Source organism: Aspergillus welwitschiae (assembly GCF_003344945.1).
Source record: "Aspergillus welwitschiae strain CBS 139.54b unplaced genomic scaffold BDQ94scaffold_9, whole genome shotgun sequence".
NCBI lineage: Eukaryota > Fungi > Ascomycota > Eurotiomycetes > Eurotiales > Aspergillaceae > Aspergillus > Aspergillus welwitschiae.
Genome location: NW_020798703.1, coordinates 546,604 through 573,025, shown reverse-complemented (window position 1 = coordinate 573,025; position 26,422 = coordinate 546,604). Strand labels below are relative to the sequence as shown.

Here is a 26,422-nt window from a genome sequence, read left to right as displayed (position 1 = left end):
CCTTTACACCAATAATCACTCCTTCGTATTTTGTCTACCTACTACTAAGTCCCGTCACAACCAATGATTATTACGGAAATACAACATAGAATACTACTTGAATACAAAACTTGAGATTGAAATCGTTTGCATTGTTAAAGAAAAATGCCAAGTAAAATACAGAACAGCCACACACAAAAACCATGCTCAATAACCGACCGACGACAACAGGTAATCAGAAAACAGACGTAACGTAACCGACGTTATATGCATCGCATCACTCAATCAATACCAATCAATCCGTGTACCCATTGGTTTACTTGCTTGTAGCCCCATTAACCCAGCCAGCAAGATAACAGAACCCAAAAATAGTAAAGTGAAGAAGAAAAGTAAATGCTGGCAGGATGATTGACTTCCTCCTAGTCCAATGATAATGCCAAGGGGTTATATAAAGGGTTCTTTTGAGAAGGGAAGAAAGATAATGAAGGCTCTATTTCTATCGAGCGTCTTCATGCAGGGGAAGGAAAGATGATGGATGATGCTCTTAGTTGGAAGAGAGGTACTTGAGAACAGCCTCCTTCTCCTCCACAGGGAGGACACTGAGGATCTGCTGCACACCCTTCAGAGCACCGTCGCGGTTGTTGACGAGCAGCTGGGCAACTTCTGTGGCCACGCTCTCGGCCTTGAGGGAGTCCACCTTGGTCTGGATGGCCTTCTTGTTCTCCTCGTACCAGGTAGCGACGCGCTGGTCCTCGCGCTGCAGTTCGTCGTCAAGCAGACCGGTCCAGCCGTGGAGAGTGCGGAGGTGCACAGCACGAGCGGACTCGGTCGAGACAGGGGCGTTGGAACCAGCAGGGATAGCAACAGAGCCGTCGCGAGCAGCAGGGTTGGGAGCGGCAGCAACCATGCGCTTGACGATGAGCTCCTCGCTGAGTCTGCGGCGCAGACGCCAGTAGAAGAAGCGACGGGCGTTCTTCCAGGTGAGAGGATGGCGGATGGTGTTCTTGGCCTCCATGCGGCCAGCACGGTCGTGGAGATCAGCGAACTGCAGAGCAATCTGCAGGTAGACGGGCAGGAGCTGCTCCTCGCGGGCAGCCATCTTGGCCTTGACATCAGAGAGCTGCTCCTTGCTGAGGGACGGGTCCTCGAGAGAGCGGCGGAGCTCGCCATAGGTGGCATCCAGACGAGCCATGGTGTCGAGCTGCTTGTCGCGACGGTACTTGATGTTGACGATACCCTCGGGCTCGAGGACACCACCACGAGCTTCCACATCGGCATACATCTCCATCTGGTCGGGGTTGATGGTGGGATCGACGACGACCCAGGATCCACCACGAAGCTCACCATGGGGCGGGATGTAGATGAAGATGGGCTGCTCGTACTTGACGAGGGCATCGACGATGTAAGAACCGTACTTGAGGACCTCGTTGTACATGTCACGCTGACCACCGGAGAAACCTCTCCAGTTAGCCAGGATCATGACAGGAAGCTGCTCACCGTTGTTGAAGTCACGGAGGGCCTGGGCGGTCTTGTAGGCGGAGTTGGGGTACCAGACACCACCAGCTTCGTTGGCAACCATCTCCATAGAGTCCGGGTTGGCAGGGTCGGCAGGAGTGACGTTCTCAACGGAGCGAGTCTCAACAGCAATCACACCCATGGGAATGCCGCCGAGTCTGGCACGACCAACAACGACGGTGCGAGCCCAGCCACCAAGAGCCTCCTCGAAAGAGCCAGTATCGAACAATCCAGGCAGGAAGCCTTCCTCGTCTTCCTTACCGGCAATGAGCCAGCGAGGATCGTAGGGCTGCTTGGCGGGAGGGTAGTAGGCGACATCGCGGTCCCACGTGTCGGACCAGGGACGGATAGGGATGGGGGCACCCTTCCTGTCGGGGACGAAGGACATCCACTCGACAATCTTCTGCACACCCTCGAAGTCATCGTTGGCCGTCATGTGGGACACACCGTTGCGGTACATGATCTGGGTGCCACCAAGCTGCAAGTTGGAAGTGTACACTTCTCTACCCAACAGCTTGTTGATAGCGGGGGCACCAGTGAGAATGATCGGCTGGCCCTCGACCTGGATAGCTCTCTGTCCAAGACGGACAAGGTAGGCACCAATACCAACGGAACGGCAAGTAACGAGGGTGATGGTGAAGATGTCCTCGTAAGCCTTGGAGGTAGCACCGGCAATCAGACCGGAACCCTTGAGACACTCGACACCGAGACCGTCCTTAGCACCGATGACGGTGGTGATCTTGTGGCGCACTTCACCCTCATCTTGGATCTCCTCAGTGATGACTTCCTTCTTCTTGCTGGCATCCAGCTTCTGCTTGACCTCCGGGGTGAAGTACAGGTACTTGAAACCGGCGGCGGGGTTCTCGGGGTCATTCCAGGCGACGGAGAAGTAAGGGATCAACTCGTCAGCCATGCCGATACGAGCACCGGAGTTGGCAGAAAGGTAGATACGAGGGATACCCAGCTTGCGAGCAAGTTCAGTGCACTTGTGGAAGAATTTGTCTTCAGCGGGACCGAAAGAACCAATCTGGAAGGTGATGTCGTTGGCAACAATGATGAAGCGTCTACCACGGGGGTACTCGGGGGTACGGGCAGTGACGATCCAACCAACCATACCATGGGTGTTGGTGCCAGGGCCGCGGGAGATCTCGACCAGGTTGTCGGTGTCATCAAGGACAAGCTCGCTGTAGTCGATGCACTCGCCAACGGGAGGGCGCTGGTCGGCCAAGGAGGGGATGTTGGCAATGGCCTTGGTCCAGCTGTTCTGGAAGGCTTGTCTGAAGAGCTCAGGGAAGTCATAGACGTACTGAGTACCCATGAGGTGGGCCTTGTAGCGCTTGGGCTGCAGCCATTCCTTAGTCGGGTAAGGAGTGGAGACAGGACGCAAGTGCATGGAACCCAGCTTGTTGCTGCCACCATCAATGCTGTGGAAGATCCACTCGCCCTTCTCGGTCTTCTTCTCAATGTACAGCTCAACCTGGATGATGAATCCGTAGGTGTTGGTGATGATGACACGCAGAGGGTAGGGAACACCAGTGACGGGGTCGGTGCACAGGATGCGAATCTCAGCACCGGTAACACGGAGTCTCCAGAGACGACGGCCGAAGCGCTCCAAGAAACCGGCCAGGGCCTCTTCAACATCCTTAGGCTGCAGGTTGAAGACAGGCGAGAAGTTGATGAAGATGTGGTTCAAGTCGGAGTTGTTGTTGCCGATGATCTCCAGGGCGTCCAGAATGTCGTTCATGAGACGGTCAGCCTCCGAGGTCAGGTACTCCGCGGTGGGGATATCATCGCGCAGGCGACCGGGGCGCACGACGGCACGAACGAAGTAGCGCTTGTCCACAGCCTTGTCGTTCTCGGGGCCCTTTCCGATGGCCTCGTAGACGTGGATGTTCCGGTTCTCAGTGAAGACGGGCTTGATCTTGAACTTGGACAAACGGCCGAGCTCCAGCTGGAAGGCAAGGGCAGGCTCGTTGTGACGGATACTCTCATCCTCATCGTAGTTGGGGCCACGGAAAGTGAAGTAGCCGGGGTAGATACCGTTCTTGCCACAGATGAAGGTGACACGACGGATGCGACGAGCAAGCAGTTCTTCCTTGAGGTCGGCCAGCATGTTGTTGATCTGGGAGACGATCTGGTTGTCGTCCAAATCCTCCACATCACGGATGGCGACGTTGAGGACACCAGTCAGCTCATTCTCGTTCTCAACCCGAGGAGCAGGGCGGCGCTTGCCCTCCAGGTTGGCGAGCAGACCGTTATCACTGGCCTTCTTCTTCGAGCCAGCTCTGGGGAAGATCTCGAGGGCTCTGGGCAGGAACTCCTCAGCATCCTCCAGGTACTGAACAGGGATGATGGCACCCTTTCTCATGGGCTCGCTACCGTCGCCAACCAGGTACGACATGTCACTGATGGAGTTGATCCGCTTGAAGGGGTTCATCTCAGCGGTAGGGGTGCTGGGGGTCGACGGGTCAGTGGTGACAGGGCCGAACTCGGGCTGTCCCAGCTTGTCGAGAGTGAAGTCCCAAGAGAGGATAGGAACCTCTCCAGAAGCAGAGTACTGAATACCCTTGACAGTGTAGGCACGGTAAGCGCGGCGCACGTAGACCTCAAGAGCAGCCAGAGTAACCCAGACATCCTGGTGAACGAAGAAGCGCGGCAGCACATCGAAGACGGTGTACTTGGAGTCCACCACCTCCTTAAGAACCTGGGAATCGGGCTCACGGTGCTCCCAGCCGGTCTCGCCATAGCTGGACTCGACAACCGACGAACGCAGGATGAGTTCCATCTGAGACAGGCGCTCCTCCAAGGATGGGAGAGCACACTGGATCAGAAGCTCACGGGCCTTGAGAGTGACCTTGGCAGCAGCGCGAGACTCAAACTCAGTCAACTTCTTCAGGATGGGCTTGAAGTACTTGGAGACATTGCCGACGTTGGGCTGGTTGGGGCGGTACATGGCCAGAATAGCGAGGATGAGGTTGTTCTTGGCACCAATGCGGCTGTGAGACAGGACGGTCTGGACGACCTTGCCAATGTCCTCCTTGTTCTCGTCACGGAGCTTCAGGATAGAGTCTTCATCGCGGAGGTTGCGGCCAGCGAAGAGCTTCTCCACCTCGTAGTACTGTTCCAGGAGACCAATGAAGACATTGAACTCGTGGACCTTGAGGCCATCAAGGTACTTGTTGATGACTTCGGTGAGAGGAAGAAGCGTGGTCTTGAGGATCTCAGCATCGGCGGGGTTGACATTCTCCTCGATGAAACGCTGCACGGTCTTCTGGAGCTGCTTGGCAGGGAACTCAGCCTTACGGGCGCGGGCTTTGTCGACGATGTTCTGGAGCTGACTGTCGAGCTTCTGGGGCATGCGAGAGTGCAGAGCGGAGGACTGGGCGTTCCACTCGCCGTAAGGAAGATCGGGGTTACGGAGGACCTCGACCAGCTCCTTGAGGGTGGCGTTCATGATGACCTGGTTGTCGTATCCCTTCAAGATGTTCTCAAGGATGCTGTGCAAGAGGAAGAACCTCTGAGGAGGCTTGCTACCCACAACCTGAGGAGGGCCAAGCTCGGGAAGCTGGCCAGTGAAGGGCTGGGCGTGCTTCACGCGGGACGGGTCATCCAAAGCGAGGATACCAAGGATGTCACCGGCCTCCAGGGTAGCTCCGGGCTGCTTGATAAGCTGGACAATACCGTCTTCCTGGGCGATCAGGGGCATGTACATCTTCATGACCTCGACTTCAGCGAAGGGCTGGCCCGCCTTGACGTGCTCACCGTTCTCGACGGTGAACTTGACCAGCTTACCAGGAGAGGGGGTACGCAGCTGGGTGGGGTCGTTCTCCTGCTCGAGAAGGCAAGTCTTGCCATCCACACTCAGACGAGTGGCAGCGGGCTCCTCCTTCCAGTAGACGTTGTGACTGCGGCCGTTCAGGAGGACCAACAGACCACCGTCAGCCAGAGCACGCACGCCCACGGAGCACCTGGAACCGTTGATGAAGAGGTGGTAGCTGTCAAGGCTGGCGCGGGTGGCGGTGAACTTGTACCGCTGGCCTTCATAGATGAAGTCCACAGGGAAGACCGTCTTCAAGACGTCCTTGGAGGGTACCTGACCCTTCTCCAATCCCTTGCGGTATTCCTCAACACCAGCCTCGCTAGCCTGGTGCGCCTTGGTAACAGCTCCACACAGGACAGCGACGATCGTGTCAGGACGCTCAGCGGTCAGCTTGTTGGAGATCAGCTGATCCAACCAGCCGGTGGTGATCGTGTTGTCTTCGAAGGCCGGGGTCTCAAGAAGCTTGATCAGGTACTCCACAGTGGTACGGAAATCACCACGAATGCTGAGTTCCTTCAGGGCAATGACCATGTGCTTCCGAGATGCGGAACGGTTCTCACCGTAGGCGAAGATGTGACCGAACTGACTGTCGGAGAAGCTGTGGATACCACCAGCCGTACCGACGGAGAAATAACCCCAGACGTTGGAGGAACTGCGGAAGTTCAATTCGTGCATGGTACCGCTGGAAGGCTTGAAACCCTCGCCGGGATCTTCAGAAGTGATACGGCAAGCGGTGGTGTGTCCCTTGGGCTGCGGGCGGCGCTGGGTCTGGAAACTCTCCTCGTTGGAGAAATCGAAGTCGATCTCACCGGAGGTGTTGGGGTCCACGCCGTACAGCAGACGGATGTCGCGAATGCGGTGCAGAGGGATACCCATGGCAATCTGGAGCTGGGCAGCCGGCAGGTTGACTCCGGAAACCATCTCAGTGGTCGGGTGCTCGACCTGCAGACGGGGGTTCAGTTCCAAGAAGTAGAACTTGTCGTCAGCGTGGGAGTACAGATATTCCACGGTACCAGCCGAGACGTAGCCGACCAACCGACCAAGGCTCACGGCGGCGCGCTCCATGGCCTGGAAAGTGATGGGCTTGGCGATCGTGACGGGCGCCTCTTCGATAATCTTCTGGTGACGACGCTGCACGGAACAATCACGACCGAAGAGGGAAATGTTGTTACCGTACTGATCGGCCAGCAGCTGGACTTCCAAGTGGCGGGCGTTACCGGCGAGCTTCATGATGAAGATGGGGGAACCGGGGATTTCGTTGGCAGCGGCATTGTACAGGCTGATGAAATCCTCCTCCCGCTCAACCTTACGAATACCCTTACCACCACCACCTTCGGAGGCCTTGATCATGACCGGGAATCCAATCTCCTTGGCCTTCTCCAGACCCTCCTCGGGCGAGAATGTGCAACCCCGGTTGTAGACGTCGTCATCAACGGTCACAATACCCTTGTCGTCGATCCGGACATCATCCACACCCGTTCCAGACCAGGGAATACAAGGGACACCGGCATGCTGAGCGACGATTGTGGAGGAGATCTTGTCACCAAGCGAGCGCATCGCAGAGGCGGGGGGACCAATGAAGATGATTCTCTTGGGGGAAGCAGCCAGAGCTTCGGGTAAACGGGGGTTCTCAGAGGCGTGACCCCAACCGGCCCACACGGCGTGGACGTCCATACGTTCAGCGACATCGACGATCAGATCGACGTTGGCGTAGTTGTTGTTATTCGTGCCTCCGGGAACCTGGAATTCCTGTCAGCCGGAATGCTCACACACGGGGAGGAAATGCTGGTTGCACAGCATGACCACGCACCTCAACATATTGATCTGCCATACGGATGTAGTCGGCATTGGCGTGCAGATCTTCTGGCGTGGCCATCACTGTGAACTGGATGGCACGCTCATTGCCGAAAGTTTCATAAGCCCATTTCCGGACGGAACGAATCTCCTTGACGGCGGCAATACCGTTGTTGGCGATCAGAACCTGGGGGTAAGCCTGTTAGAATGGGTTGCTCCTGCACTCTCGCCCGACCAACTCATCGGTACCCCGCAAGACTCACCGAGCTGATAACGGAGTGACCCTCATGGCTGGCCACGAAGTCCTTGACGCTGCTGGGCGGTGCGGCATTCAGGTTGTTACCACCAATGAAATGTGAAGCAAGGTTGTGTTGTGCGGCACGCGCACTGGGGTGGCCGTTGGGAGCGCTCATGATGCAAGGTTGGATATTAGGTATTAGAAAATTCCCATGCGATAGAAGAAGCCGGATTATTCAAGAAGAATAGGAGGAGGACGAGGTGTTGAGAAAGCGTCAAGGCGAAAAGAAGAGGGAGAAGGCGCAATGACTGTCCGTGAGGCGTCGGAGGAAAAGTGGGTGTAGTATAGAATGTAGACGAAATTAAGCCCTCCAAGAGCTAACTAGGAATGGCGAATGTATAGGAGAAAGAGGCGGGGGAGGGCAGATGAGACACGAAGGATTCAATTCCTCAGGGCTGAGTAAGAGAGGGCGAAAGTCAGCTTTAAGCAAGGCGCAGGGTAGGTTTGAGATGGGTGAGGTCGACGACAAAGTTTCATGCGGCCAGTCGCGGAGGACGTGCGGGAGGGAATGTTAAAACATTGGGAAGGGTAAGACGGAGAACTTACTGGGACCACCTTGGGACAGTCAAACAAGCAAGCAATGGCACTTGGATAAGGAGGAGTAGTGGTTTGGAGAAGGGGGGGGAGGAAGAAGGGGAAGTGGAAGAAGAAAAGAGGTCGACGGGGAAGAAGAAAAGGGAAGAGCAGAGAAATAATAAATGGAGCTGGACTACTGGACGAGGCGTATAATTGCTCGAACCGGTAAATGTACAGGGAAATGTGCAGAACGGAAAAATACGCGGAGAGGTGGATGGTTCACCAAAGAAGAAATAATAGAAATTATTTTTTAAAAGACGAAAAAAATCTTTTACAGAAAAATAAAAAAAAAATAAAAATAAAAAAATAATTTATTTTATCAAAAAGGAACTAAAGGTGGGTTTCCACAGTCCGGCAAAAGGTGTCGAGAAAGAGAAGGACTGAAGGAAGGGAAGAATAGCGCGAGACCAGATGGCCGCCGCCCCGATGGACCGAAACAGAGAGAGACTCCCAACTAGCGGTACGGCTTGTTGGGCCCATGACGTCGGGCCTTCCCACCAGTTTTGTCTGGCTGGATCCCCAGCATTTGTCGGGTCAACAATCCGCTGCTGCAGCCAATCCCTCCCCGATTCGGTCCATGGTTCCTCACTGAACATCTAGTCCAGTAGTAAGTAGTTGACTACATCCTGTACTATCTGCTCTCCAACAAAACCCCTCTCCCTTTCATGCGGGTTTTGACTGCTACCTAAGAAGGGATGGAAACAAGGCAGGCATGTGCCGAATCTCACCGACGACTCATTGGCGGTCTCACCGCGTAGTATGCCATGTCACCCTGGATGCAAGTCCAGAGGATTTGGGGGGGCCAAAAAGTGAAAGACCAAGCAAGGTACGAAGTAACGTGCATGGGGCGCATGATAAGACGGATAGGACAGAGTTGAACCCAGCTTGCTCGCTAGTAGTGAGTGAGTGAGTGCGTGCGTGCTGTCTAGACAGTCTACTAGCTGCTAGTATCTAGTTCGGAGTGGTAGTTGGGGAATTCCCCGACAAGCCAACAGATTCAAGTTGGCGCTCAAAACCCGGACGATCATCATGGCGGGCCTTGGCTTTTGGCCTTGAACACCGAGTGAACATTCCCGCCATGCTCGGAACAAATCCACTCAAGTCACTAGTCGAGAATTGTCGGGGCCCGTCATGAGCTGTCAATTCAGACCGTCCCTCCTGCCGGGTAGATAGTAGTTCGTAGTACATAGAATGTGAATTGCAAATCGCATTTTGACCGAACGCGGGTTCTTTGCTCCGAATTGAGTGCAAAGATACTCCGGGGCTCGGAGAGCGAAACAAGAACCTGACGGGATCACATCGGCATAATACAAGCTTATATTGGGGAGCCGGTAATTTATCCAGACCTCCATCTATCCAATATCCATCAGTCCGGTCCGATCATCCATTACTGGCAGATACTATAAGTATAGATAAATAAAGTAATAATAGCAGTTGTTGATAAGGCAGTCAGTAAGTAGTTAGCATCTAATAGTGGCATCTAGTGACAATGGTTCATCTCCTACTAATCATAGATTTAATTTATTCAGACTTCGTTCATTACTCCCAGAAGGATACAAATTTCCAATAACCAGGGACATTGTATTCTGACTGACCCGCTCATCCAGGATTGCCTGCAACCCCAAAGCGCTTGGGGCTCCAGCCATAGTACCGGGTTCCATCCCCTTCCTGGGTTGAGGATGAGAGAGACCGACTAGACTACTGGACAGTCTGGACTGGATGGTGCCCGACTGGCCAACTCGGAAGTGCATTTCAATAGTACTAAGGATCCGTAGGGGGAAAAAAAAACCTTGGATCCACATTGTTTGCTGCAAAGTCCCATCCCTACACTAACCATTTTGGGACTGTGTTGACGACCCCACTGTTTCCCGCCAATCAGGTGCAATGGAGTTGTCATCCCGTTGGGATCGTGGGAAATCACGGGACGCCCGCTCTCATCAAAATTGCCGGCCACTAGCCTTCTTTGGGAAAAACGCTCGTGCTGAGGTTCGACATGCATCTTGTTCGACCTCCTCGACAATCTGATCATAAATATCCCGAACAGTCCCAGTTCATCCATCGTCGATGATAGGTACCCAAGCGTATTCGTAGTTAACCTTTGGACTGTAGTATTCCACTCGTCACCACCAGCCGAACTCCACTAAAAGTGAACTGGTAGAACCTCCGCCTCAATTCAACCCAGAGCAAGCTCAATACCAATCAATCACAGCCAGAGAACAATAACTGGATCGGCACTTCCTCCGAGCCTCCCACCACGGCATTGACAAACACGTTGCGGTGGATTCGGTTGACCGGTTCCATGACTCGTGTGGCCACCGTCTGCCAGGTATCAATCAAGTAAATCAACGTACTTGATTTCCCAATAACACAGGCTCGGGCCTCGAACACATGGCCTTGTGGTGAGACCTGATGGTCAAAAAGGCCGTGCAGAGACTAGTCTAGTCCCAGCGTAAACTTTCAAGAAATAAGGATCCCTCATTATTAGTGGGTTCCCCTTGTCGATTGAGGAAACTGATGCCGGTGGTGGGCACCCCAAGGTATCAAATAGGGATTGCCTTTTCAGGCTTACTGTATTCTGCTCGGATCTGACGTGGGTCTTTCTAGATTCAACGATCTTGCATCCGCTATCTGTTTGGCGGAAGCAGGGCTGAGCTCGTCAAACTCAAGTCATGGTTCCCCCTGTGGTTGCTATTTGATCCTTGTAATGCGTAGAATAAGCCACTGGATAGAGGATGGTTCGAGACTTCCATCGGAGGTAGTAGATCGTCAATTGTCAGTCTGATTATAGTTAGTGGAAGACGTTGCATAGGGCCATACTACTTCGTGGACATCTGAGATATCCACCAATTTATTATCCACACAGTAGGAGAACATGATATGATACCATCTGACACTCATCACAGTTGATTGCTTAGCATAATGTTGATGTTTTTCAGTTCAACAAATAAGAGTAGAATTACTGCTCTGCTACAATGAATGACAGAATTTCCGGCATTAAGTGCTTCTGGTTCGTTGATCATCTCGGACGGCTCTTACTAGTTATATATAGTTTCTATAGATTTTGGACTCTTATACTACGTTGTGTGTAATAATAAATCGGGTTATATAATATTTACAATTAGTATAAATAATTATTCTATATTTTATAATGATTGATAACTAAATGTGATCGTAGATAACTTTTATAAAACATTGTCACTGCCATTGCCGTGCATCTAGTACTATGTGGTACCACTACCACTTTATATATCCCGTACTAGCTTCTGTTCCCAGCAGATCTACTACTATTGTCAACTGCCCAGAAACCCAAAATACGAATCTTCAATTGAATACTAGCAGCAGATTCAACTGAATTAGTCTACACTATACTAACTGACCACTGTAAATTTAAACCACCAATTTACCCCCCATTACCCTCCCCGCCATATCATCCTACACCAACTAACCAAAACTAGTAACCATCACCACCATCTTACATTCCCCATCCACCATCCACAACTCTTCGAACCCACTACTCCAAATACCAAACTGACCCAAACCCCAAACCCACGTTCCACCTGCACCTGCACTAGCATGGAAAAAATCAATACGAGTCCCCGAAATCCTGCAGGATGAGAAATCAAAACGAGATACAATTCTCCGTTCCTTCGCGGCCAATTCGGAGTTTCATGGTCTGACATCGCTTCCGGCCCCCGACCTCCGAAACAAGCAAATCACGAAACTTAAAAATCACCGATCGATTAGTTATTCTATTATCTTCCATTCCATCGCTCTGTCGTCAGATTTTAGACTGACTGGCCTGTTGTGCTTGTCTCGGGCCGTGGTTCACGTGGGAAGGATGGTGTCGGGGTTTAACATTTCTAGCAAGGTAGGATTAGGTGAGAATAAATGCGCCGAATTGGGGGCCATGGGGGTGAGACAGGGGGTATAAAATCCGAGGGGGTGTCCGGGTTTTGGTGGTGTTATGATTATGATTATGATTACTATTTTCTTACTACTTGCTAGTACTTTTAAAAGGTTGAGGAAATAGGTTAGTTCTGTCTGATGCATGTCAGTTTGTAGAGACTATGTGAGAGAGGGGAGGCTATGTTATTGCGGCAAAGGATGAGTATAGTCTACAATTTGATCTTTCAAATCAGAATTAGATAACTAGTGGCCGTCTGGAAAAGTGTGGTGGGTGTTGCAACATGAAGTAATGGGTGGGTGCCACCCATGCAGTGACACGTCCCTTCAGCATCCCCTACTTTGGATTATGGTCGTGCAGATCGGCGCATTAAGAACTACGTGCCAGATAACGATCAGGTCTAGAATGTCTGCCACTGAAGAATCGTGCAGCCTACGCAAACCATTCATCCAAGTCACTGGGTATTTACCTAACGCCTAGGCAACTCTCTCAATACACAGCAACAGAATAACATCAAAGAAATCAGGTGCTGAGACACAGCTTGGACGCCGTTGGAGGACAAGCCTCCCGGCTAGAAGAACCTTCCATGCGCCAGTCAACCGGTCACAATTCCAACTCCGCCGCCACTGACTGTACAGACTCGAAGGCCATCCCAACACAAATGGGATGCCACCTTCCGATAAGTTTGATAAAGCAGATGTCTATGAACCTGTCTAAACAAGTCCGCCAAATGATCTGGACCCCCTCTAGGTGGGGCATTCTTTCAAAAAAAAAAAACGTGCCAGGGGTAGTCGATGTAAATGGAACAATGTCGAAGGGAATCAATGAATAGGAGAAAATGAGAATGATGCAAAAGAGGGATGACAAGGGTTAAAGGGGAATAAAGAAGCGAATCAAAATAACCTGCGTACCGGCCGTGAACATCATAAACCCCCTTGAAATCAATTGCCGTTCGGGGATAAAAGAGGGGTATTTGAAAGAAGAACAAGGGAAAGAACAAGAAGAAGCTTAAAATGTCTCGCCGAGGTCGCCAACCTTGGTGGCCTTCGGGTCTGGGGATGCCATGCCTCCGCCAGTGCTGGTTCGCAAGGTGCGTGGCGCCGGGATGCCGCTGGGTGTCCGTCTTTTCGGCAGAGTCGCCGTAGAGTATGGCGGGAAGCGGGTCTCGCGGGCTTCGCTAATCTTGGCTTGAACGGACAAGCGGAACGCTAGGCTTTGGTCCTCATCTTCATCGATGTTGGACATGCCGTTCACCGAGCCATTCTGCCCCGACGGATTGCTCAGCGACGACCGCGGCCGCCGGCTCTCCGTGGTAGGGTTCGTCGAATAATGTCCCAAAGGAGTCTTAGTCCGGCTCTGGCGGCTCTCTGGGCGTGTCGACGGCGCGATGCTTGGGTGTGTACTTTGGCTGAAGGCACTGGAGTAGCTAGTACGGCTGCTAGGTCGGCTGTCGCCTCCATTGCGGGTGCCAAAGGATGGTCGATTGTTGGAGACAGATGATGCCGTGCCATCATTATCCCGGATCGACGAACTGAAACTGCTACCACTCAACCGCTTGCGCGAGTTTCGGCGCATAGTGATGGTGGAAGCAACGGGACTTCCCCCATTCACGGAGATCGATCCGGAACGCGAAGAGGTGCGAGACGGCGAGTCGGACGGGGGAGGCAGCTTGGATTTGGCTGACTGGACTCTTTCTTCCAGCTGCTGCATCTTGCCGATGAGGCCCCGAATCTGGAACAACGAACCCGATTTGGGCAGATTACTCTGTTGGTTATCATTCTCGCTTCGCGGAGAATTGATCGAGCTGATCGAATTGCCAAAATTGGCGGGCTTCGTCAAGCTAATGCGGGACGTGGCCGTGGATGCGGAAGAACGGGTATTGTTGCTTGCATTGCCAGTGGTGCGAGATCGGGAAGACTTATTGGGTCTGGCGTCATACATCGATCGGGAGCCCATGAGAGACTCGGATCCTGACGCTTTCTGGAGCGGAAATCCAGCAGTAGCATGAACTGTCTTGCGCATGTTGGCCATCATGTTGGTCACACTGACCGACGTCTCGGACATTGGTGGCGATGGAGGAGCTGCAGTAACACCCATCAACGAGGACTTCATCGGCGTACGAACAAATAGGGGAGATGACACAGCGGACGTGCCCGGGGAGCGATCGAAAATCTCGGGGGCCTGCGGTGTTGACGATGCCGTGCGGGACAAAGGCGTTGGCTTCTTGCGCCGACCGCCGTACTGCTCATGACGAAGCTTCTCCTGAAGAATTTCGTTGTCGAGTTTCTGCTCCGATAGTTCATCCCGAAGACGCTGGCATTGAATGCGGAGAGCCTCGCGCTCTTTCTCTCCGGCCTTCACCTCGTCTTCCAACAGGACGCTGCGCTCAATGGCCATGTTATATTTCTGCTCCATATCCTCCAGGGACGAAGTGGTGTGGCGGGCCTGACGCTCATAATCATCGTTCGCAACTTCAGTATCACGTAGTCTCAACTGCAGGGTTCGGTTGGCATCTCGCAAGGTTGTGATTTCCTTCTGCAGCGAATTCTGGGCCGTGTTGGCCTCCGATTTGGACTGCTTGAATTTGGACTGCAAGGGGGTTCCCGTTAACCTTGGAGATCTTCAAGCCTCCCACGAGGGAAGTTTGAGGGACCAGGAACACGTCAGGCTCACCTTCCATTCGTCGACCTCGTATCTCAGGTTTTCCAGTTTCTCCTTCAACACCCGCTCCCGCTTCTCTGACGCCTCGATATCCTTCTCCAGCTCTGCTTCCAGTTCCCGGCTGGAAGCCTGGAACTCCGCCAGTTCGGCTTCTAGCTGTTCATATTGCGCCTTGTAGTAAGCGAGCTGATCAGACCGCGAGCTGGTCCCGTTGGGGCGGGCGGACGAAGAAGCGTCGGCCGATGGCATGATTGCGGCACCAGCAGACGAAACCGGCGATCGGAACGCACGCTCCAGGGGACCACGTCAGAGAGACCCCGGGAGAAGGGGGGGAGATTTATAGAATGGTCTGGATGGGAGAAGGGGAGGCCAGGGTCGAGAGCATGAACACGCGGGTAGTCAGAACAACCGTGCGTGAACTGGTGGTGATGTCGGAGGGGCCGAGGCGGTGTCGCAGGCAGCCGGGAACGCTTGCGACGGTGTGAAGGCGTGGACGCCAGGAAGGAGACAGGACGAAGCGGGAGGTGAAAAGGACCAGATCGCTGAAAGAATACCAAGACCAGAATGGCCTCAGCAAATTGACTTACCTTAGATGAATCCCTCACAGAGGGAAAGGGATAGGGGAGAGAGGGGAGGGAGGGGAGGGGAGGGGGGAAGAAGGGAGAATGTTTTTGAGGGGAGAGTAGTTGGGTAGATGGATGGTGATGCTATCCAGAGCGGACGGGACGGGCGCAAGATCCAATCAGCCAATGGCGGCAGTGGCACGGGGTCTGGCTGTCAACAACCGCCTTTACCGGTCGTGACGGGTTACCGTAACTTACGCCCGAGTCCCCCGTGGTCTCGCGGCCTGAGGTTGCCGATCGTCAACAGTCCAAAATAACATCCTCTGCCTGGGCAACAGTCAGATGCCATCCATCCATCCATCCATCTATCTATTCATCGTATGCTCTACTAATTTTCCATCACTCTGGATTTGAGTTGCTATTCCGCATTCCCTAGATGCTTACCCAGACCTCTGGAAGTACATCCCTTTCTGCCTGAACCATGGAACTGAACTCTATATTCTATACTAGTTTCCCTCAATTTTTGGAGCGTCAACATATGATCCCGACTCACTAGTGCGCTTCCATTCAGATGACCACCTCAGCCAGGTGAGGTATACTACTTACTTAGCACTAGTAGACTGGTGTCTCCCCACGATTGGTGTGTTTGGTCGGCCGCCAGTGAACTTTTGCGCACCAATCAGATGGCCATCAGGCATCCCAAGAGCATTCTCGGATCTGATAGGACTGCTGGCGACCATTAAGCGGTCGCAGTCGCGGTTGCGATTATAATCTGCTATTAGACCTAGTAGCACTATACCCGAAGCATTCTTCCTTATTTGAAGGCATCGCGGCCCTGTAACATGCAAATGTCGCCATGTATTAGCACGAAGAAGGCTCTCCACCCGGATGCGAGACCGGAGATACATCTAAATGCTTAAGTTCCAGCTTTCACATGCCCAGATCTCTCGACGCTAGTCCTCCAACATAAATCGTCCCAGGACGTCAAGCTCGCGTTTGTATACGTGTCTTCGGTTGACGATTTTTGTGACATCCACAGAACCGCATTTTCTTGTACATAATCTTGCTCAGCCCAGATCTAGATCGTGATTATGACTAGTTCGGTCACTGGGCTCCCATACTATCAGATGATATTTGGCACTAACGATCAACTTCTTGCATATTGAGGTATGTCTCAGGATACTCCTCCGGCTCTAGAATATATAGAATAAGCTCGGGCCAGTGACCCAAACGCGCCGAAAACGTTTGCAATGTAGAAACCCGGATAACTACCCAGACTAGTAATAGCTATATATCCATTCTTATACAGTAGTATGGACTCCCGGGCTTCTTTAATTGTGAGAACCAACTACTGCTAGAAGTAGTATTACCCCCTTCTGACCTTCAGGGTGAATACAGCCCGGTACCTCAGCCATACGGTATGATTTCGACTGCTCTCTGTAATGATCGATTTGATACATAGAGATCATCCCATCTGAAACAAGGGTCTCAAATTTGCCTGATGTGATTCCTCCGTCTTCGAAAAGAAGAACAAAACCACATATCAATAAACATAGTATTTGAACTCGATCGTATCATCAGAGCATAATAAGACATTCCATTCTCTGCACATAATTAAGAAGCAGCAATTTGTGGGAACAAACTATTACATCTTAACAACAACAATGATTCAGATGACAGTAGATTGCCTTACAATAGCAGTACCTAAAATATGAAACTCATCACAAAGATTCATCGTTCAATGATGCAGACCCCAATGCTCTTTGGATCGACGAAGTGTCCACGGAATAAGTCAGTGACGATATGCAGCGATAGAGGGGAGATTTCCAGCCCTTTTGCCACCTGATTGAAAACACCGAACGCTTTGATATCCCCTTTTTTTACATGGCAGGCTCCCGCGTACTGGTCATCATCTATGATTACACTGACAATCTATATTGAAAATGTACTGCTTGATTTGATTTTGAACTAGAATTGTATATGAGAGACTGCAAATACCGGTTTGTCAGTTAGCTGTGGATCAATCAATATAGATGACTGAATTGCTGTAGCTACCTAGGCTCTAGCAAAAGAAAAGATTTCGTTAGCTTGATGGAATACCGAGAAGAGAATATAAACCCCCAAAAAAGATTTGCGTAATCGACACATAAAGTGGATTGTTTCGTTCAAGACCTTTATGTAAAGTACATGAAGTGGAAGGCTGGAGATGGCATAGACGATGGGTAGCAGGCTGGCTTCGTTGAGACTTAAGATCGGAGGGCTTGGTGCATTGGATCTTGGACTCATCGAAGCTACTATAGGGTCGATAGGTGGTGAGGTCACCCATTTGCGGATGGACTGCACAGAGATATTACTATATGGTCGAGGTCCCAGATGATGAAGGCTACGGAGATTTGTAGGGGTGGAAGTAAAGATAGTGCTTTCAGCATGTTTGGTGATTCTAATGTGGCTACTGAGAAGCGTGATATCCAACTGTATTATCAACAGTATATCGTGACACTTGGTGAACACTCCCCAGCTGCTGGCCTGGGCGAATTGATCTCCCTCACATGAATATAGGCTATTGCACATTCTGTAGATGAAATGTGAATCTGTGAACTGACTAGCCCTTGTGCTTGAACCACCATCCCAACCGAGGACACAACACGGTGCACTGTGAGCACCCCGGCGGGTCTGCTGGGACAGTGATTTTTTCTGCTGACTCGCTGGGACAACCATGAGCCATGACTGGCCCAGCGAGACTCCATTCACTGCTTCTGTTATGATCTAAAAGCAACACGTGGCCCAGTTTTCCTCCCTGAAAACATCTCTCTCTGACGCTAACGCTTCTTGGTTAGCTGCCTCTTACCCTCAGTTATCCTAGTTATAAGTGTATCACGACAGCTCGTTTGAAGATTTCAGGTGGTATAGAGCCATATTGAAAATTCTCTGCCTTAATACTTGAGATTCGGCTGAAGCAGATCCGTTGACAACATGTCGGCCATCGGACAAGCTGAGGTGGACAGGCGCATCGCTGTTGCGATGAGAGAAGCGAAAGAGGATACCCTGCGTCTGCCTGAAGGTCTGATGCCTCCCATATATCTCGTAACAGTTTGCTCACATACCACCAGCCCAGAACAGTACCGCAACCCAGCAGGCCGGCAGCCAGCCGAAAATAACGAAGTATGATAAACAAGTGGCTACCGTGCTTGACGTTGTTAGACCCCTTGAGTGGGCTCTTGAAAATGGACAACCCGTCGAACGTAGGATCAAAAGCAGAGAGTCGATCACTGCAGCTTTACTTTACCGCCGAGGAGTGGAGGTCGCGAGATGCGTGCGGTGCCAGACAAAAGGTCCTTTTGTCAGGTGCGTGATTTCGCCTAGCTTTGGTGGCCGTGCCCTGCACAGGGCGGCTTGTGCAAATTGCATTTTTTATCACCAAGGAACGTACTGTGAGCACAGGTTGAAGTTCGAGAAGTCCAAGGGTGATATGTGGGCCGAGGCGGACACACAGTAAGTCCTCCGATACCAATGTGGGTTTCTGGCTAACGGGCATTCCAGACTCGTTCTTCCAAACGGAGGCTTGCGGCAAACGCTACAGCTCATTGGTGAGGATGGATTCGACTTTTTGCGCGTTAATGATGAAGATTCCGCCTCCGAGGCCCAGGAATTGGGCGAAACAAGTGCTCTTAATGACTCATCTCCAGCTCATCAATCGGAAGACACTGCGCTCAGTGACACCATTCATTCATCGGAAGAGCAGGGTAACCTGCCAACGGGCGCCACAAACAGCGGCAGCGAAGATGAAGCCGAAGTTTACCAGGCGGCAGATCCCTCGTTGTCCGACCCCTCTGCCAACGAGACTGATTCGTCGGCAGAGGGGTGGTGGTGTCGGTTTCTCTACTCGGCAGAAATGCCAGCAGATGACTGTGACACTTTGCCACAGTCGTCCGCCACGCAAATCAGAGAAGAGATCTGCTCATACCCTCCGGCCGGCGATTGCCCTTTGGCTTTGGTGCTTGAAGACGCTGAGTACAGCATCGAACACGAGCCTCAAAAGAACAAGCAGGAATAAGCTTGTTCTTCTGAGGCTCGTGTTCGGTTGCTGTTTTGAGTTTCTTTCATTTCATCTTTGATTTTTGTTTGGTTTCTTCTCTTCTCTGCCTCTCATCTGAGTTGAAGGTCAGCATGTCCATGAAGATGCGGAGTGTTCTTTTTCATACCTGGACCTGATGAAAACAGAGCCACCACTAGCCTTGTATGGGATGATAAGAGATGAGGCGAGAGAAAGAGATGAGGCGAGAGAAAGAGATGAGGCGAGAGAAAGAGATGAGGCGAGAGAAAGAGATGAGTCTCATCGGGAGAGAGAATAGAAAGAGATGTCGAAGTATGAAGTGAATAAGGGATGATGAGTGTTGCGAACAGTGAAGAGGAAGATGCGCTTTTAAGACTACAGCCGAAGAGCTGTGGGCACGGGCCACAGTCACGTGAGGGGTTGTGAACACACACGGCTTCCTACTCACTCACTCACTTTCTCCTGCCACGCCGTTCTGTCCTCCCGGAGCCGTGCTCCTGCGCTGATTATCTTCGCCCTGTTGAGCCTGTTCACGACTCGAGCTTGAAGGAACTGGTTTCGGGAAGATTTGCTCCCGCGTGTGACCCCCCTCTTGTATGTATTTCTTCTCTTCTATGACTTTCACCAACCCAGTGTTCTGGCTTGGGATCCCGCCACAGCCCGGCCCTCCCAGGCATACACCAGTCGTGACGCTATATCCACGCACATATTGAATCCCGGTCCCCGTCCCTGTCTTAAGAAGGTGCTTCCACGCACTTGCTGGACCCCCGTTTCCACATGGACACGATGACTTTCTGGTCCTGATTATTTTTTTTTTTTTTTATTTTCTGCTCGCGCTATCCTCTGTCCCAATGAAAGTCATGGGTCTCTGTCTGATGACGCTGATGTGTCCTGCCAGACCCTCTCTTCCCCACCACTTGTCACCATGGCGGATCCTACCGATCTGAACCTGGATGCACCCAGTGATTTACAGGATATTCCGGACATGTCCATGCAACTGCTTCCCCCGCCGGAGGGGACATATCCTGATAAGTGAGTTTGGCCCGTTCACTCCCTCTCCTCCTTTCCCACCCTCTCTGTGCCCCTTGCCACACGTCGGGTAGCGGATCGGTCCGCTGTGGCTCCATAGTGGATCTGATAACTCACATCGTGGTGATCTTCCTTAAAGGGCGACGCTTCTCGCAGCAGTGCAAGCTCACGGAAAAGCTCATGGATACAACGTCGTAGTCAAGTCGTCCAGCACTCCCACGGAAAAGAAACCGGGGCGGACTGCTAAGGTCTGGTTGCGATGCGATCGCGGGGGCCACTATCGCCCGCGCAACGGGCTCACTGAGGAGACGAGGAAGCGGCGGCGAACATCCCGGTTGATGGATTGCCCGTTCATGCTAGTTGCAGCTGGAACTCCTGGGATTTGGACGCTGACTGTCTTGAACGCCACGCACAACCACGGCCCGATTGTCGAAAAGCCTCGGCAGGTCCCTCATCATAAGGTCCGGAAGGGCCAGATCGCAGCGGTCCCCTACGATTGGCCGCACGATGCGACGCTGACCCCCTATACGACGGCGTTAGTAATTATTGACATGCAAAAGGACTGTGCGTATAATCCCATGTGGTCGTGTGGGTCCTGGCTGAGCCTTTTACTAATGGGATGCCAACACAGTCTGTTTGCCGGGTGGATACATGAGCCTTCAGGGCTACGACATATCGGCTAATCAGGCACTAATTCCGAAATTACAGCATCTGCTGAATGCATTTCGCTCATCCGGTTTTCCCATCTACCACACCCGGGAAGGTAGGTGAAAGTCTCGGCACTTTCCCTTCTTTTTCCTTCGATTACTGACGTCGTCCAGGGCATCGGCCCGATCTGTCGACACTGTCTAGTAGAGAGGCCTACCGCTCACAAAATAATGCTTCTGGCATGGGAATTGGATCTCCCGGACCCCTAGGCCGTCTGCTGATACGTGGCGAGGTGGGTCACGACACTGTCGACGAACTGTACCCGGTTCACGGGGAACCGGTCATTGACAAACCTGGCCGGAGTGCCTTTGCACATACCGACTTCGAACTTATCCTCCGCAATCGCGGCATCAAGAACCTGGTATTAGTAGGTGTAACGACCGATGTGTGTGTTGCGACGACTATGCGCGAGGCCAATGACCGGGGCTTTGACTGCGTGGTGCTTGAAGACGGAACTGCAGCTAGCGAACCATCCCTTCACATGAGTGCCATCGAGTCAGTCAAGATGGAGGGAGGAATCTTCGGGGCAGTAGCCAAGTTAGAGGACGTGATGCATGCAGTGGAGAACTTCAAAGCCGTGACTGTGAAGAAGCTGGCTCCGCAGATGACGGTATGATAGGTGGCGTGGAGATGATTCAATTTTTGCCTTATTCTCTTTACCTCTTTGCTACTCGCCCACAGTGGCCTTCTGACTTTATTGGGATCAAATCTGGGATACCATTCAGCGCTATCAACATTGGAGGAATGAGCTGCCACTGGGTTAGAGGAGCCATCATCAGGACGGCCAAGGACAAGATATCATAACGAAGCTATGAACACGATTTATGGACATGCATACATTGAATATGAAACTGGTATCTTCCAAACACCATGTACAAAGAGTAACCACTAAACGCCTCAACCTAACCCAACCGCATCAAACTACAATCAACAAATCAATAGCAACAAAAATAAATCAACCCTATAACCACTTCCTCCCCGCAGCCGTAACCCTCCCCCTAAACACCGGGCTCTTAATCTCCATTCCCTGTCTATAAAACGGACTCATGACCGTCTTCACATAATTCTCATACACCTCAGTCATAAACTGACGCACGGCTTCCTCCGTCTGCGGCGACGTCGGATTATTAGCTATCGAGCTCGCAGACGCGCGCGACGACCCGCCCGAAGATCCCAACAACAGCGACCCAGACATCGACCCGCCCATCGAACCACTCCCACTCCCTCCCTGACCGCTATTCGAAGCTAACTGGGGCGGCTGATGCAGAAGAAGGAACCTTGCCCCGGAGGGGGTCAGGAAGGCGGAGATGTATGCTGATGCGGGGGGGTAGGTGTCGATGTGTTTTAGGTACCTGCCATGAAACAACATCGATATCAGCATAATGGCCAATTACACCCAGTACTTATCAATATATTAAGAAAAAGGGGATATACATATTCCCATTCATCCACTGCGCCTCCTCCACAATATCCAAACTCGAATGGATAATGAACTGATTCATGTACTGCGCTGTATCAGGGAATCGGAAACGGGCGATCCCGTCACCCCCGGATTTGGATGTGCCGAAGGCGATGTTGAAGAGGGGGACGTCCGTCGGGGAGAGAATTGTGAAGTAATAGGACATTTTGGTTGTTCGTCTGTATGTTTGTCTGTATACTCTCGATGGTCGGGGTCGGTTGCGGGCCACTATTTACTTGTGGCTTTCGGGGAATCGGAGATGGCCAGGGAGTTACGTGTCACGTGTGATAAGATAACAAACTGGACCAGAGGGTAGGGTCCACGTGACGTGCATCATGGGTTTCTAGCTTCATCTTCATCTTCCTTTCTCATCTTCAGGGGTCACGGAAGATATAGATCCAGCTAGGAAATTAAAGGATACAATGCCTCCCCCAAAGCTAGGCTACGGCCTCAACCTCCCCTCCAAACCCACCTCTCGACCTAAACCCCCCGCGCCGAAACGCAAGAAGCCTATCTTCGGCGACGACTCCGACGACGATGGACCCCAACCTACTACCAATACCAAAAAAGGTCCTAACGGCGGCGGCGGCGCAATTGAAATTACGACAATAGGCGGACTAGACGATCTCACACCTAGCAACAATCAAGAAGAAGAAGAGAAGACAGAAGAGCGCCCCGCGAAACGCAAGCTCCTCGCCCCCGGCGCATCTTCCGGAGCGCCCAAACCACCCAACATGAAACCGCTCAACAAGAGCTCCATATTTGCGGACGCCTCAGACGATGACAACGAAGAAGCGAACACACCAACCTACGGCCTCAACCCCTCCACATCCAAACTCAAACCCAAATCCAAAGATATCGACACCACAAAACCCTACACCAACCTCTCGGCCCTCCACAGCAGCCGCAAACACGCCGTCGAAGCGTCCGAACTTGACCCAACCATCTACTCGTACGACGCCGTGTACGACAGTCTACACGCGAAACCCAACAAGGACAAGAAGGCCTCCGACAGCGAGAGCGGCTCCACAGTACCTAAGTACATGACGTCTTTGCTCCGCAGTGCGGAGATCCGCAAACGGGACCAAATGCGAGCGCGGGACCGTCTGCTCGCGAAGGAGCGTGAAGCAGAGGGCGACGAGTTCGCGGACAAGGAGAAGTTCGTGACGGCGGCGTACAAGGCGCAGCAGGAGGAGTTACGGCGGGTGCAGGCGGAGGAAGAGGCGCGGGAGAAAGAGGAGGAGGAGAGACGGAAGAAGAATGGGGGATCTGGGATGGTGGACTTTTATCGGGATATGTTGTCGCGCGGGGAAGAGAGGCATGAGGCTGTTGTGAAGGCTGCGGAGGAGGCGGCGAAGAAGGTGAAGGAGGGTGGAGCTGTTGTTGAAGAGGAGGAGGGAGAGAAGGAGAAGAGCGAGGCGCAGGTGGCGGAGGAGTTGAATGCCAAGGGGGCGCATATTGCGGTTAATGATGAGGGACAGGTGGTGGATAAGAGGCAATTGTTGTCGGCGGGGTTGAATGTCGCGCCGAAGCCGAAGCAGACACAGAGGGAGAAGGACGCGGCGGCTGCGGCGGCGTCGAGGGCAGCGGTGCAGGCTTCGAGGTTTGGGGCGCAGAGGCAGGCCGAACGCGGTGGACAGCGTGCGCGCCAGACGGAGATGATTGCGTCGCAGTTGGAGGAGCGGGCGAGACAGGAAGAGGAGGCAGAGGCGGCGCGGCAGAAGGAGATTGCGGAGCGGAGTCGCAGTCGCAAGACCGAGGGAGATGTCATGAGTGCGAAGGAGAGGTATTTGGCCAGAAAGAGGGAGCGCGAGGCTGCTGCGAAGAAGGCGTGATTGATTACTTCGTGGGTGGCAGATTGCATATAGTTGGCGTTGGACATGGATTCTGTATAGTTGTACGATATAATGAATGATTACTGGGCTGCTTAGACAACAGCAACAACCGGTCTGTATTACGGGGTGAAACTAGCAAGTGTACTAGTAGTGAGACAGTATATTTGGACTTTCGTTACTCATTCTTAGTCGTGAACCTAACGCCGGCAATGCTATCTCTTTAACTAAGTGTTCTAGTATAAAAATGCGCTGCATCTTGGAACTGCTTTTTACCACCAACGCCGTTCAATATGACTATGCGGTCAGGGCGAAACTGAGCCCCATCAGGACCATTCCTCCGATAGCGAACCCAGTGCACAATCCCCGATTGTGAGTTAGGGTAAGGCCTTCGCTGAACAGCTGCAGAGCAACCGAGATCATAACTCCCGCCGTCGCGGCAAACATACCGCCGTAGACACCCCAGGACGGGCCAGCGGTGTCGTCACCATTAGCACGCCGAGCACCCCAGATCCAGAGAGCTGCCAGCGCAGCGCCTGCGGGTTGGCTGATACCACCTAGCAAACTTGACCAGAACATCGCCCAGCCGCGCGAATGCAGCGCGAGATACAGAGGTAAGGCCATAGCGAATCCTTCGCTGATGTTGTGGATAAAAAGCGCCAAGAAAACCGTGAGGCCTAGAGTCGGGCTCGCATGGTTCGTGGCGTAGGTGATAAACCCCTCCGGCAACTTGTGCAGAGCAATCGCCATCGATGTCTGCAGACCGATGGAGAGAAAGGCGTTCTGTGGCACATGATGATGGTGTTGGGGATTGGGCGGCGGCTTAGTTCCGTCCTCAGACGCCACATCCTGGTCGTCAAGAAGCCCGGTCCGGGACGAAGAGGAACTCGCCTCTTGACGTCGAATTTGCGAGGATGGTAGGTTTGCCTCAAGATCATCCAGTTGTGCTGAGTCCACTTGCACGGATATGCTGTGGGGGTGCGGCAGCGGCGGGCGCACGGTGCCGTCATCCAGGACAGAGATTTCCGGTCCCTCGAGGGTCTTGGTGCATTCGTGCCCGCACGCCTGCGAAAAGCCAAAACAAGGGCCATTCTCGTCGCATTGTGACTTGACTCCGCCAACCAGACGACTGAGGCGTCGTGTGAAGCGGATACGCAGGGATTCCCTTCGCAGAAGTGCGCCTGGGTCGTCTCCAGCAGCGGGGACAGTCACAGTAGCCGGGGAAGACTTGTGAGTCAAAAGAGGAGTTCGCTCATTCAGGTGGTTAGGGCCGTGGGAGCGTAGATGGCCGTCTGGCTTGCCCCCGTGTTCATGATCAGAGGTGGGGTGTGGCTCATGGGTATGAGCACAATCGACGACATGTGACGGTATGTAGCGATGCAATAGTGCCGATGCCAAACGGATGACGACCGCGCCCGCCAGAAAGAGACCGATAAGCACATATGCAGCGAGCGAGGGGGATAAGCCAGCTCGAGTCAGGTACCGATGAGAAGTAGGTAGCATGCTATAGAGAGAAGTGTAAAGCTAGCGCGGTCAGCATGCTAGCAACATTAGGGTCAACTGGTCAAAGAGACCTACCATAACGCCCGCGCTCAGACTCAGGGACGCAGATAAGAAGCCATTATTATGGACAATCTGGAAGCTTTTGCGGCGAGACAATCGCCGTAAAACAAGATCCACACAAATGACAGCCGACCCCAAGACACAAGCTGGACTATGTTAGCTAGTGAAACTAAATACTATACAGAAGGTAGACTTACCCACGCCTGACACGGCGCTCATGACCCAGCCCCGGAGGTCATTGCTGGCAGCCATGATGAATAAAAGGCGAGAATGCCAGCAATGGATGCTAGCGAAAAGACACTGACGGAGAAGAAAGAACGAGACTTTTCAAAGGGGAAAGGAAAGAGAGTTTGGGGGAGCCTTGGATTTCATGATATCATGTCACGCGGCGGGCGATTAGATAACCTGGGGACCTTGCGGGCAACAACGCTTGCTTTGAACCAAACAGCGGCTTTGTTCTCTCTTCAACTTCTTTTATTCTCCCCTTGCCTGCAGCCAACGAATCGTCCTTTCACTGCATCTCTGCAGCACCGTTGGAGAGGTTAATTAGGGAGCTACTTGGGCGGGGTTTAGAACCACCAATCTTTAAGGAAGATAATGATACGCTGCTGGGAGCCCCATCCCACTCGCGAGCCCCTTGTACAACTCATCGTGCCTCAACGCCCCT

At 52.5% G+C, this 26,422-nt stretch overlaps 8 protein-coding genes across 8 annotated transcripts; 3 read left to right on the top strand and 5 right to left on the bottom strand.

The window, feature by feature from the left end:
- Positions 1-9: 9 nt before the first annotated feature.
- BDQ94DRAFT_129136 (acetyl-CoA carboxylase ACC1) lies at positions 10-7,352 on the bottom strand. The gene is made up of 2 exons (XM_026763918.1): positions 7,125-7,352; positions 10-7,054 (listed from the first exon to the last, which is right to left on the bottom strand). The coding sequence occupies exons 1-2, from the start codon at positions 7,188-7,190 to the stop codon at positions 524-526; spliced, it is 6,597 nt and encodes a 2,198-aa protein (XP_026628562.1). The 5' UTR covers positions 7,191-7,352; the 3' UTR covers positions 10-523.
- A 3,921-nt stretch (positions 7,353-11,273) lies between these two features.
- On the bottom strand, positions 11,274-11,906 carry BDQ94DRAFT_139748 (uncharacterized protein). Its single transcript, XM_026765497.1, has 2 exons — positions 11,438-11,906; positions 11,274-11,363 (listed from the first exon to the last, which is right to left on the bottom strand). Exon 1 carries the CDS (start codon positions 11,660-11,662, stop codon positions 11,444-11,446), a length of 219 nt encoding a protein of 72 aa, XP_026628561.1. The 5' UTR covers positions 11,663-11,906; the 3' UTR covers positions 11,274-11,363; positions 11,438-11,443.
- Positions 11,907-12,335: 429 nt separating this feature from the next.
- nde1 (nuclear distribution protein NudE) lies at positions 12,336-15,211 on the bottom strand. The gene is made up of 2 exons (XM_026765496.1): positions 14,560-15,211; positions 12,336-14,475 (listed from the first exon to the last, which is right to left on the bottom strand). Exons 1-2 carry the CDS (start codon positions 14,794-14,796, stop codon positions 12,895-12,897), a joined length of 1,818 nt encoding a protein of 605 aa, XP_026628560.1. The 5' UTR covers positions 14,797-15,211; the 3' UTR covers positions 12,336-12,894.
- Positions 15,212-18,083: 2,872 nt separating this feature from the next.
- On the top strand, positions 18,084-19,164 carry BDQ94DRAFT_168549 (DUF3716 domain-containing protein; the record flags this gene model as incomplete). Its single annotated transcript, XM_026771093.1, has 3 exons — positions 18,084-18,171; positions 18,221-18,602; positions 18,651-19,164. 3 exons carry the CDS (start codon positions 18,084-18,086, stop codon positions 19,162-19,164), a joined length of 984 nt encoding a protein of 327 aa, XP_026628559.1.
- Positions 19,165-20,089: 925 nt separating this feature from the next.
- Positions 20,090-22,075, top strand: BDQ94DRAFT_186336 (cysteine hydrolase family protein; the record flags this gene model as incomplete). The annotated part of the gene is made up of 5 exons (XM_026775128.1): positions 20,090-20,196; positions 20,333-20,757; positions 20,825-20,956; positions 21,015-21,511; positions 21,583-22,075. 5 exons carry the CDS (start codon positions 20,090-20,092, stop codon positions 21,703-21,705), a joined length of 1,284 nt encoding a protein of 427 aa, XP_026628558.1. The 3' UTR covers positions 21,706-22,075.
- Positions 21,690-22,579, bottom strand: BDQ94DRAFT_129073 (TRAPP subunit TRS20). The gene is made up of 2 exons (XM_026763917.1): positions 22,336-22,579; positions 21,690-22,253 (listed from the first exon to the last, which is right to left on the bottom strand). The coding sequence occupies exons 1-2, from the start codon at positions 22,524-22,526 to the stop codon at positions 21,863-21,865; spliced, it is 582 nt and encodes a 193-aa protein (XP_026628557.1). The 5' UTR covers positions 22,527-22,579; the 3' UTR covers positions 21,690-21,862.
- A 165-nt stretch (positions 22,580-22,744) lies between these two features.
- On the top strand, positions 22,745-24,350 carry BDQ94DRAFT_139742 (splicing regulator NSRP1-like domain-containing protein). The gene has a single exon (XM_026765495.1). It carries the CDS (start codon positions 22,783-22,785, stop codon positions 24,193-24,195), a length of 1,413 nt encoding a protein of 470 aa, XP_026628556.1. The 5' UTR covers positions 22,745-22,782; the 3' UTR covers positions 24,196-24,350.
- BDQ94DRAFT_139741 (Zn(2+) transporter ZRT3) lies at positions 24,349-26,074 on the bottom strand. The gene is made up of 3 exons (XM_026765494.1): positions 25,953-26,074; positions 25,771-25,901; positions 24,349-25,716 (listed from the first exon to the last, which is right to left on the bottom strand). The coding sequence occupies exons 1-3, from the start codon at positions 26,005-26,007 to the stop codon at positions 24,490-24,492; spliced, it is 1,413 nt and encodes a 470-aa protein (XP_026628555.1). The 5' UTR covers positions 26,008-26,074; the 3' UTR covers positions 24,349-24,489.
- Positions 26,075-26,422: the final 348 nt, after the last annotated feature.